This window comes from Diprion similis, chromosome 14 (assembly GCF_021155765.1).
Source record: "Diprion similis isolate iyDipSimi1 chromosome 14, iyDipSimi1.1, whole genome shotgun sequence".
In the NCBI taxonomy this organism is placed as follows: domain Eukaryota; kingdom Metazoa; phylum Arthropoda; class Insecta; order Hymenoptera; family Diprionidae; genus Diprion; species Diprion similis.
The window spans coordinates 5,200,692-5,213,615 of NC_060118.1; the positions used below are offsets into that span (position 1 = coordinate 5,200,692).

At 36.3% G+C, this 12,924-nt stretch overlaps 1 protein-coding gene across 1 annotated transcript; it reads right to left on the minus strand.

Annotated features, from left to right (window-relative positions):
- Positions 1-5,966: 5,966 nt before the first annotated feature.
- Positions 5,967-11,208, minus strand: LOC124414527 (cytochrome P450 6a22-like). The gene is made up of 4 exons (XM_046895484.1): positions 10,280-11,208; positions 9,305-9,526; positions 8,345-8,596; positions 5,967-6,134 (listed from the first exon to the last, which is right to left on the minus strand). Exons 1-4 carry the CDS (start codon positions 11,037-11,039, stop codon positions 5,968-5,970), a joined length of 1,401 nt encoding a protein of 466 aa, XP_046751440.1. The 5' UTR covers positions 11,040-11,208; the 3' UTR covers position 5,967.
- Positions 11,209-12,924: the final 1,716 nt, after the last annotated feature.

Sequence of the window (12,924 nt, forward strand, 5' to 3'; positions counted from 1 at the left end):
GTACTTTTAGGCTCAATGCGATCATATAAAACAAAACAAAGAAAAAAAAATGAGAGGGTGAGGGTCACGGGTTTACACACTTGGGATGGAATACCTCATATATAATATTATAGTTCAGTGCACTGGTTCAGCGGTTCCACCTGACTCACGAGGACTTTAAACTTGCTACCTACCGATAACTCTGTAGGTCTGTCTTAACGACATTTGCGCACCCTTATGGCAGGCAACCAAACATACTGCGGTGTTTACTAGGAAGCAGTCTGTATACAGTACCGTCCGTAAGCTCGGGATCACCTTTTGAATTTTCGATCGGGATACAATTGGGGATATCTCGGCCAAAAAAAAACCAAATGAATGTTTAGGGTGAGATTTGAAAGAAGAAAAAATCAGTATCATCATCTGGTTTAAAAAAATTCTTTACAATTTTTTTAGCCATCACTAACAAGTGAAGCTGAACATGGTGTTTCTTTGCGATTTTCATACTTCCAAAAAGTCACGCGTAACTTTTGGGGAAATAGAAATAGAAATTTATTCTTACGAGGAGTTTGATCTCTTCTTTATGAGTATAAATTTTGTTTTAAATCTAACTCTAAAAAAAATTCTGAAACGTTCGAAACAAAAGAATACATCTTTTTTCCTCCTGACTTTTGATTTTAAATCCCATCGTTCTCGAGCTGAAGAAAATTTCTTTACGATCACAAAAAAGCATCTCAACGAAATTATTAAAATATTATGACACGTTTGAAATGAAATAATGCAACTTTTCTCCCTCTTGACATTTAATTTTAAACCACGTAGTCCTCGAGTTACGACAGATCTTCCAAAAACTGAACTACTGTACAAAACAGTGAATAACTTTATAAGTAAAATCGAAGAAATAAATTTCAGAAAAGGAAATTGAAGCTGACCCTTATCCCTTTCAAAGTCATTCTAAAAAAATCTCTATTGATATTTTCCAAGAAATTACGAGAAAGTATGAAAATCATAAAAAAATACGTGCTCAACATTACCAAGTGAGTGTAAGAAAGTCACAGAGAATTTACAAAAAAACGCGAATGAAACTGGTTCTTTCGACTTTTAAATGCAGCCCGGAACATCCATTCTTGCCATTTTTTGACCGAGATATCTAACTTTTTATCCGGATCGAAAATTCGTAAAGTGATTCCAAATTTCTGAACCGTATTACATATATACATGAAATAATTATTTACAGTAATTATAATACTGCATTACATAATTATTATAAATAATTGTTTGGTTTTCTGACGAGGGCCCCCTCAGGGCTGTCAGATAAAATAATTCGGATTTCACGCTTTTTATTGACCCTCGATACCGAAAAAATCTACACATAGTCAAAGATAAGGTTGAGAAATTATTGAACATAGTTATTAATCTATCTTGCAGTTTTATAACAAATTAAATGTGATACAGATTTGTTCAAAATGGTACTACTGATGAATATTAAATGTAAATTTGTTTTCAAAAACTACTGAATAAACTACAAAATTTAATTTTTTTTTATTTTTTATTTCACGATAGGAAAACGGTTTCCCCTCCTACATCAGTGGTATAAAAGATTTCGGAAGAGTGCTTAAACTCGAAAGTCAGTCGTATCACCGACGGACGAGCTGACTTTCATTCCAATCGCGCAGTGATGAGTCTTTATCATGGTTTTAAGGTCAAATAGCGCGGTGAATAGACGATAGGGTTACAAAGTACTCGCATGCACGTTCAATAAAATGGTGTTAGATAACGTGTACATGATGTGGCTCTTGAAGGAAGCTTTATACTGTTATACTGCAGCTTATACATAAAACATGAACTGCACAGTGTCTCTCAGTTAGAATATAATGATATATTGATTCGAAATAGATCGATTCTCACGCGAGTACCTAAGTGTTCGCCTTGCGTTTGCGTGAGTGACGTGAATCTACATGCGGTTTAATGTTCAAACAAAGCATAAAATTTTATTCTAGAAAAAATGAAACTACTTGTATGTACTTACGAGGTATCAAATCACGGTCTTGGTCTTCAACAAGTGATACTGATGAACGAGCAATACACGGCGCACATTTTGTCAATTGAAACTTATTGAATCGCGATTGGCTTAAGCCCTGGTGAAAATAATTTCTGCAAAACATCGGTTTCGTAAAAAATAGTAAATATGCATAGTTTCTTATAAAAATTTGTAGGATTCCATGAATATTTTTGTTTTCTCAGTAAAAAAATTTACAAAATACTACTATTTTTGACGAAAATTAACAATTCTCTACGAAAAAATATACATATTTACAATTTCGTACGAAATAATGCCAACTGTTGCAATTTCTATCAAAATTTGCAGTAGTAGAAATTTTCACTAAAGCAGCGACCACAGAAGCAGCTTCAACGTTAAAATTTGAACGAGTACTTAAATTGAAAGTAACCGGCACCTGTTGGCAAGCCTGACTGAACGAATCTGTCAACTTGAATGAAACTTTCAACAACGAACCCGAAGGACAACATCAATATTCGAATAGAAAACACGGTCAAAGTGTTACGCAGAAATAAAAATCTGGTTAGCGCATCTACCGTTGACGGGTATGACGTGACAGTTCAGGTACACCACGCGAGGTTACGTCGACGATTGACGTTGTTCGACCCCGTCAGGTACACCTTCGCGACTGGCCATATGTTCCCGCGTCGGAAACCGTCGCCATGACTACCTTGTCTCAAACAAAAACTGGCGACGTCGCGAATTGTTCTAAGCCTTAAGGTTTGGTAGTACTTCTACCCTTACCGACCGAGCAAACTGACCCTTTTCTTTACATGATAAATAAAGAAATGAACGGAAACGATTGAAATTTCGACGGTACATCGCTCTTTTCTAGCAGAATTCAGGAAAGTTACTCATATCCCGATAATTGTCAAAAACACGTGTGACTTTTTCTCTTACGATTAGCTGGGCGTACGGCCGAGGGTTTCTCGGTTGACACGTGTCAAAAACCACACTTTTTATTGACAATTTTCGGGATGTGAGTAACTTTCCTGAATTCTACTAGAAAAGTGCGATGCAACGTCGAAATTGAAACCCTTTCCATTGGTTAGTTTATTAAAGATAGGGAGGAAAAAGTTTGCTCGATCGGTAAGGGTAGGAGTATTACATGACTTGAAGATTGAGATAAAAGTTAGGAGAATAGAAATTTTTATTTTTAAATCTCAAGAGATCGCTGGAGATTGCGATATCACCAAAATGAGATTTCGGTGTACTTCGTAATCTAAAACCAGATCAGCTGCCATTTCGTTATTTCACCATGAAATCTGATGGAACTGGGCTCAAAATGTGTGTTTTATAACCGCCGAGTGCTATCATACCGAATGGTTTAATCGATTCAGTGCAATTTTTAAAATTTGGCCAATTTCTATGGATGGTAACCAATCTGTAAATTTTTTTTCCAAATTTTGAAAAATTAAAAGGACGCTCCACTTTTTGCCAAAATAAGGCATCAACTGCCCAAATTTCACTCTGATCGCTGGAGCGGTATAGGAGTTTTGCATCCACGCGTTTTCGAGGTGTACAACGCGTCTTTATAAGCACCTTACGCCAGCTCCAACTGTCTCCACATTTGGAACTAAGCCCTCTACCACATCTGCAATTATATTCTTTCATTGCTTCATCTTACCATTATAATCTGTAACGATAACATGGATATCTATTATTGTATGAACCACATTATTATAACTACATTACTATATCAATATCAATTATACATAATTCAAAATTATACTATACTGCTCTAACTTAACTATGATTGTAATCATACAATCACAATCATACCCAACTTAATAATTTAGGTTAGCTTGATAACACGCACATTATTGTAAGGAAACTCATCCGCTATTACTCAAACACATTTACAGTGCTACGTACTACAGACTATTCCTGGCGAAGTGATCACCTACCAGTCACCCAATACCCTTCTTCTTCTCATTCTAAACATTCGCTCGCCATACCTCACGAATGTTGTCTCTCAGGGGGGGGGGGGGGGGGGGTGTTACGTCCGGCATCCCGCCATACGTCTCCCCCACCTTCCTCGACAACTTCTTGCCTCTACCGGCCATCCTCATCGTAACGCTATACTCTATATCTTGTCCTCCTATTTCCATCCAGCCTTACGCCACTCGTTATCACCCTTACCTTGCCATTTCTATTCCCCACTATCTGGATTCTCGCTTCTTTCTCACGCTCAGAATACACTCCGATTCCAACGTTCTAACAATCAACATCAAGCTCCAACTTCTGTTCTATAAAAATCACCTTACCTACTCCTCAAAGCACTTCGCCAATTTATTCTACCCTACTCCCAAATTCTAATAAAGCTTATACATAATCAAAAGTAACCTTTCATCATTCCTGGATCGAGGACAGCGACGAGATCGGACCCAAAGGCACCCAAACAACCGCTTGTCAATACCGTCCCTCTATACCGTAACAGAATGACGCATGTTCAAAGTGAAAACTGTTTTCTTCGTTAAAAAAATCCTTCATTTTTCGGTTCTTTAAGAAAAAAAAAAGAAAAATTCAAAATTTTTCACCGTCAAGTACAAGAGAATATTGTTCTTAACTAATTCCAACGACTTTGTTTGTTTCAGATGATCCAGTCATGAGTTATGTTACACACCGCAAAACAACTTTTTTTTTAGGCCTCTGGGAGATTGGCTGTAACTTGGTCGTTTATCACTCTTTTTACCTGGAAAATGACTGTAACTTCTTGAAATGTGTATCTTTTTAACTGATAAATATTGATCAATGAATAATGAGGAGCAATATAGTGATTGGTCCTTGTTCTACGATAGTCGAAGGGATTTCATGAATTTTGGCGAATTTTTTAGAGCACTTTAGAGCACTTTTTAAAGCGCCCCATACGAGTTACCCTCCGTTGCCATGCATTTGAAGGTGCCGAAAAACACGTTACCATTTAAGGGTTAATGTTGTAGCATCTTGACCAATAGCGTAGCTTCTATTAACGTGTATTATGTTTTATACAGTTTTCTTGCTTATGCTTGCACCTTGATTTATCGATAAGACGTTGTCTACAACAATTGAGTTTGCATACCCCTGAAAATCGGAATCTCTAATTATTGCAACTGCCGCCGTAGATTAATCTAGTTTGCAGTATCGGTAACAAAATCGTAGCGAGTAACTTTAATATCTTTTATCCTCGTTATTCACTTTATCCCGAACATATTTCTCGCAATTCAAGCTACATGAATTATTCGTGAATACTCGTTAATATCGATGACTTTACTCAACAATATCTTAGCTAGTCTATCTTAATAAAATTGTAAGTCAAGTAAGAATTACTTTATTATCCAAATTTTCGTGGTCTAATTGGCCCGTTCGTCGATTGTAAAACTGATTTAAAATAACGCATACTGTTTAAGTTATTAGCTTCTGTCAATCTTTTCTCATAATTATAATACACAAACCGTATACTTTCAATGTCTGCTAATGCTCGCTTACTGTATTACTTCTCTCTATCGCTAATTATTTCTCAGATTGTTATTGCACGCTAGTCTCATCTTTGGATAATGTAAACTTGCTAATTGCTGCTTATCGAATTGTATCGTCAGGTATCCCACTAATATCTGCTCTTTGCTTATTGCATTACTTTATCTTGCTGAATTGTTAATTTCCCTTTTCTGACTGCATCCGATTTTTGCTATTTTGTCAATACACTTGATACTATTGATTTTAATGCCTGATTTTCTTTTGTATTCTTTGTGGCTAATTGAATAATTAATTCCCGTTACATTATAATCTTCGACATTTAGGAAATTGTGTTCCGATGGGAAAGGATTCATGAAGACCAGAAATTTGTGCAATTCTTACTCTATAGTCCCAGTTTTATTTTCTCAGATACATTTTTTCTTGTTCCATTTTTCTGTAAATATTCTGTTCATTGGTCATTTTGAAGTGAAAATATCTCATGAAAGATTCGTAAAGTTCAAATAAATACCACCAACAGGTGCCAGTCCAAAAGTTGTCCTTTCAATTTCGTACGGAATTTTCGTCTTCGAGCATATTGACACTTTGCAATTTTTTAGTATGTTGATGATACCCATCTTCGTCTGGTAAATCGCAAATCGGGCACCTAAAATGAATAAATATCATTACTTTTTGAATCTCTAATGTTTGAACAATTACGAATAATTGATGATTATACAATGACGCATCAGTAGTCTGAAAGTAAATAGGAAGTTCCTGTGTAACGATAAAACTTACCACCGTTGATGAATTACGCGAATTTCTCAAAACGGCGACTCTAAATTACAAAAACAAATACACAGAGAAAAAATGCTTAAACAGCTATATGATAAAAAAACTTATAACGTTGTGAGATTTGATTTAACTAGCACTTTACAACAGCAGGTTAACAAAATCACCACTGACTGGGTTAGAACCAATTGTATTTCCCAAAATTTCAAACATGGAACCTCTAAAAGTGATTGTAGATTTCCAAGAGCTTATGAACTGCTTTAAGGGCTTAAATACATCTAGAATTTTCAAAAAATCGATTTTTTTTAGAACGGATTGTTGTTCTCTATAGTTTTAGGCTTATTCCTGTGAAGTTCGATTGCAAAATTTCCCCAAAAATTTTTTTGGATATTCGAAATAGTTTTCACTGTAGTCTGTAGAGCCGGATTTTCGATATTTTGATTAAAAAATTTCATAAAAATGATTCAAGTGTAAAATTTATGACGTAAGACGCATACGTGTCTTTAAGCTGCCATAAATTGCGAAATTTTTTGGAATTCAAAATTCTGGCTAGACAGACTATAATTACAACTTCATTTGACAAGAATTTTTTCAAATTTTGCAGACCGATCAACATTCACCGGAGATACGATGTCGATTGTGGAGCAACTTTTTGTTTTGGAGATGTGGATCACGTGATTTTTTGCACAGTAATTTTTGTAAGAATAAAATGGAATGAATTCTTTTACAAAGTTTAAATACCAATGAACAATGTGTACTATTTATTTTCATTAATTTCTATTATTGCTACTGAAAATTATTATCTTGTAGCGCATTTTTGGCGCTACTAGACGTATATAAATATATGTATATATATACATATATAAAGTGTCTTTTGCCTACTAGTTGCACAATATACTATTGTTTAATGGACTTTACTAAAGAACCTCAGCTTCCACTTAACTACCCCGGTGGAAATTATTTCCACGCCAAACTACGAAAAGTTTCTACACCAGAACACAGAAATTCTCTACGATTTTGGAGAGAAATTGGAACATTTGACGTAGTTCTGGCGTAAATTTTTTTCGTACATTATAGCAAGATATTTTGGACTATAGTAATGTTTCGTCGATTAGCGTAGATATTTGATCTGATTTCTAATCCTTCCTCCCATGAAATTTAGTACATTTTCATAGATTTCTGTAGAATATTGTATCTTTTCATATCAAATCATAAGCTTTCGTAAAATAATGTTGATTAGTGTAATTTTTTTCAGTTCTCTACAACTACGAATTCGATTTTAAGATTGAGTAGAGAAAGTTGAACACTTTCGTAGTTTTGGCATGGACATTTTGTAAATTATTTTACTTTGCTGTAGTTTATCGTAGAACTTAATACGACGAGAGTAGAATGGCGCGCATTTACACGATCGTTTTTTTCATATCAAATTGTTAAAATGGATACAATCGGTTGTGAAATATCGTAGGATTCCTGGTTCCGTAAAATAAAAAATTTTAGTTTTTTCCATTAGACTCGCTTACTGAGATCAAGACATCTAGCGGCGGTTCAAGAATTATACTTCATACTTTCTCATACACATTCGTGACCTTATCGGTCTAAATTAAATTCTAAAATTGTCGATCATTACAGTTTTTCGTATGAATTCGTACTCCGTTGTTGTACTTTTCAAATAAATTCTAAGAACACTACTGGAAAAAAATTACGCTGCTTTGGAACGGAATGGTAATTATCTTTCATAGAAAATTGTCAGTTGTTTCAGAATTACATGATGAATTGTAAAATCGTTCAACGATTTTTGATCTAGTAGATCTGATGATTCGTGCTTTTGTAATTTATTGTGCGGTTTTTTTACATATCTTATCGAGTTTGCAAAATAAATCATGTCATAAATCACACGTGAATTTCAGTCATTTTTTATAATATACCGCATGATCATTTTTAGGAAGGGTCGTTTAATTATTGAGAAACTTGTTTCGAGCTTTAAAACCCTAGCACAGAGGAAACTGGCAGTTTTAACGAGATGCGAATAATTAATTCGACATGGACTGATGATTGATTTTCTAACACAGATATCGGTTGTCTTACCGATACAGTTCCGTGGCCCGTCTCCAAATGGCAAGTACGCCATCGCAGGTCTTTTTTGAACCGCTTCAGCCGCAAATCGTTCGGGATCAAAAACTTCAGCATCTGGAAAGTACTGCGGATCGTAGTGAAGACCCAAAACTGGTACAAAGATTTTTGTACCACTCGGAATATGGACCGTTGTGTCAGGTATCGTGTAATCATTGACGCATCTTCGTGTTAGAAACGGAACGGGTGGATGTTTTCTCAGTGTTTCTAAAATCACGGAAACAATGATTATCGATGTTTGTTGAGTTGCTTTTTTGATGGCACATGTTTTTTCGGTCCTACCGGAAAAATTTGTTGTCCATGCAAAAAAGAATCCTAACGGAAGAGCATCTCGGAATTTTAATTGTAAGAGATCGGCCTTGGAATTCGAAGTTCTTTCATTCAAATAACACAGGGAAGATGTTGTTTCGTTAAGTTACGACCTGAGTACATTTTATACTAGGGACTTGATGCTGGAGGGAGTTTATAAATCTCTATACAAATTTGTCACGTGAACTTTTCCAGGCAAGATCAATGATTATACTACTAAAGACGTTTCCGGATGAATTTTCAAACTCAATTGAGTTTGGAGCCAAGGTCTATAACTTTTGAATCGTTTGAGCTACGAATATGGCTTGACAGTGGTAACAATTGAACGAATACTGGCCGGCTCCTCATGTTATCTCGAGAAGAGAGTAAGTATTTAAAGTTAGATTTGATATATATCCTTCGAAGCGAGGGATCCTCTTCTCCATAGGTATCGGTCTATCACAAGTTTTTCAGGAAGAAATGGAATATGAAAATTACGTCCAAACAAAACACTCGGATGCTTATTTCTCAAGGTGTAACTATGTAAGTATTATGAATAACAGAAAATAAGGAAAAATGTGTGTTGATCTTATAAGTAACCACAATTACAATATACGGTCACTGTACCTTGAAAGACTTTGTCCAAATACTTCAGATCCTTGATTGCTTTGAAGGGTAGACTCCCGTTGTGAGCTTTCAGAGCTTCTTGGATTTCATCGCGCAGTTTATCTTGAATACCTTCGTTCTGTGCTAGTTCGTAAAGAGCGAAAGATATAGCTGTGGCAGGAGTAGCGGATCCAGCAAAGAAGAAGACGAAAAATTGAGCAGCGATCAGTTCGTCCGTCAGTTCTGAATACCAAAAGATTTTTTCGCACGTGAAAATGACGTCGATAAACTCGCCAAATTCCAACCAGTCAATGTATTCAATATACAGGGTTTCAGCAATCCTATCACATTATCATTTCGACGAATTATTCAACAATATCTTTTTCAGAAGTAAGCTCGAAGTGGCCGCCGGCGCGGAACGAGGGAGGACGAACGGCCTACTGTAACAAGCTATATTCAACTTCCGATGAACGCTGGACTTCTTGTTCTCGGTGCCAAAAGTGTACCAGGTCCTCATGTTCAGGTCTAGACAGAGAAGATGACGAAGCAGATTTAATTTGCTATATGCGCACCTTTTGCAATAAATAATAAACAGAGCACCCCGTTCCGCCTTTTATTCATTGACGGTATATCAAAAGTTCCTATTAATAAATACTCAAAATATCATCTAAGTAATACCAAAACATTGAGGAATGCTTTCTCAAGAAGTCGGCAATTTTTTTTCGTCGCCAGAAACCATGATATAGCTTCAAATATTTGGTGCCCCGTTTCGCCCCGGGTTCCCCTACTTTCAATTGCGTTCACTGAAACAATGCAGTTGCGTGAGTATAAATAACCGTTCATATGAAATTGAAGCTATTCTATTTTTAATTATGAATAGCTACGGCTCAGTTACTGACAAATATGACTGAAGTTGAATTAGGATCGAATCATTTACATTCTTTGCTTAAATTCCTTCCAAGAGATGATGAAAGCATCAGTTAGTCAATCACGTACCAAAATCAATTTGATCCGAATTTTTCCGAACGATATCGTGTTTCATCCTGTACGAAATTGTCTCTGCTGTACTGTTGACAAAGAATGCGGTAATCTCGCGAGAGATCATTCTGATCTTCAAGAATTTGAATAGGACTGGCAGACTTTCCCTGATTGTTCTTACTACGCCGTCTTTGAACGACGGGGCAAAGACCTTCCTCCCCATATTCCTAAACTCGCTGTCCTCGCTGGTTAGAGCGTTCATGTTGATTCCGAAAGCGCAGGAGCCGATGACGTCGGTGGTGAACTTAGCTGTGATCTCTTTACACTCGATCGGATCGCCCTTGGCGGCAAGGTCAATAACGTACTTTTCAAAATGATCCGCGCATTCGCACAGGAGATGATACATCTGCTTGAGTTTACCGGACGTAAAGACTGGCGACAGCTTATTTCTGAGCCTTCGCCACCGGTGACTGTCGATGGCGAACAAGTGTTGGGACAAAGGATCGACACCCTCGTTAACGAGAAGTCCTCGATCGGTGAACGTTGTGAAATCCTTCACGAAGAAGTGCTTCCAGACTTGATAGAAATCGCAAAGCTTTTCGGCCAGCGATGTCTTCATAAACACAACGTCCAAGAAATTACCGAATATCGGCAGTGGCTTCGGGCCTGCCACATTCTTCCTTCTCCAATAGGAGTGTTTCGTGACACTGTAGTAGTATAAAACTGTCAGAATCGTCACACAGCTTATCACGATTTCAATAAAGGTAAATTTCCACATATTTTCAAGTCGCTCTAACGATGGGAGTCGGTCAAAACGCTTCGTGAGGGATTTCACTTCTTTCAATACACGAGGCGCCAAAATCGCATTCGAACAAGCTTTGTCGTCCCGCTCGATTTGTTGCTTCTATTACTTCTTCAAGACTGAAAGAGTTAATGACTGTTTAATTTTCATCGCAACTTTAAATTGGATTCATACTGCAAACAGAAATCGAAATTATTGCTATGCAATATGAATAATTACGTGAAATGAATGTAGCGTCACACGTCGACACCGTCTTCATGAACTAATACCATATCGAGCAAGTAACAAAAATTCTAATAGTGTGATTACGTTGGATGTAACTTGATATGTTTGGCAAATATGCTTTCCGACGTTTCGGCTGGCCCGGCCAGCCACTTTCTGGTTGTATTTATTAAAAGAAAACAACAACGTTACATTTATTCGGAGATTACGCACGTATTGGCACGTTGAATCGTGTTTAATAATTCTTAAATTATGTTTACATATGGAAAAGGTCACAAAAGTTTCAAATTCTCTACGAGATACGATGCATGATGATTATATAATATTCGACTTACAGTTACCCTGCACAGGTGAGTATTGTAAGATGTTCGTTACATCGCGTTTTGGGAGAAAGTGATTTCCAGAGTTCGAATTTTGAAGGCTACGTGTATGCATTTCTGTCTGTATTTAGTTTTGCGTGGCTATCAGTGCTATGGATCGATCCAGTATTGATTAGGATCAGTGGCGCGAAATTTTAAATCAGAAGTTTTGTATTACTCAAGTCACCGGGAGAGTTAGGTATTGGAGTTACAGGACGCGTTGACTGAAGAATATTATATGATGTCGAAATACAAGTGGCTAAAGTTGTCAATGTCCGTGCGTTTGTTTACAGTATTCTTCTTTTCAATGTGAGTCATCTCTTCAAACAACCGTTTGTGCCATATATCTTTCTTATCAATAATTTTCACATCATTAAAATCAAAAGTGTGTCCCTTAGTGAGTGCATGATACGATAAAGCAGATCTATTTGGATCAAGGGATTTTGTTTCGTACTTATGATTTGCGATTCTTTTCTTTACATGTTATGAAGATTGGCCGATGTAACATTTCGCACAGTCATTGCATTTGATCTTGCAGATAGTGGTAATTTGATCTAGGTTGAACGTATTTGATTCTAAAGATGTGAACAGACTGTGAATAGTGTTTACGATTTGATATGTTACATTGATGTGATGTTTGTCAAAGTACGTTTGATGTTTTGTGATAGACCATTTACAAAAGGAATAGAGCTGACGTTATTATTGTCATTTAATTGTAAGTCAACCATTTGATTCGAGTTCCATTTGATGCTGTTATAATGTTTGTTTATCCTTTGAGCTTGAAGGTCAAGGACTATCCTTATGGGGTAGCCATTCTTGATTAATGTTTCCTCAACTATTTGTGAGTTTTTTTTCCCAAACTTATAGTGTGAAAGAATTATGCTTCTATCAATTAATCCACCGGCTACACTCTTTTTATGTTGTAAGGGATGATGCGAGTTGTAGTAATAAATTTTTGGAGGTAGCGTGTTATAAGATTTGAGAACTTGTGCGGTGAATTCAGTGATGTAACCTTTTTTATTCTAATATGCCATGCTGTTGCCACGTTGTTGATCTGTTTTTATATGTTTCTGGTTAAATGTTTGCAGGTGGTGTATTGTTGGCGACGCTATCCAAGTTTCGTAAACGTACGTTAAAAAAACATCACATCAATGTATAATATAAAATTGCAAACACTATTCACAGCCTATTCACATCTTTAAAATCAGAAACATCCAACCTTGATCAAATTGACACTGTCTACAAGATCAAATGCAATGACTGCATAAAATTTTACATCG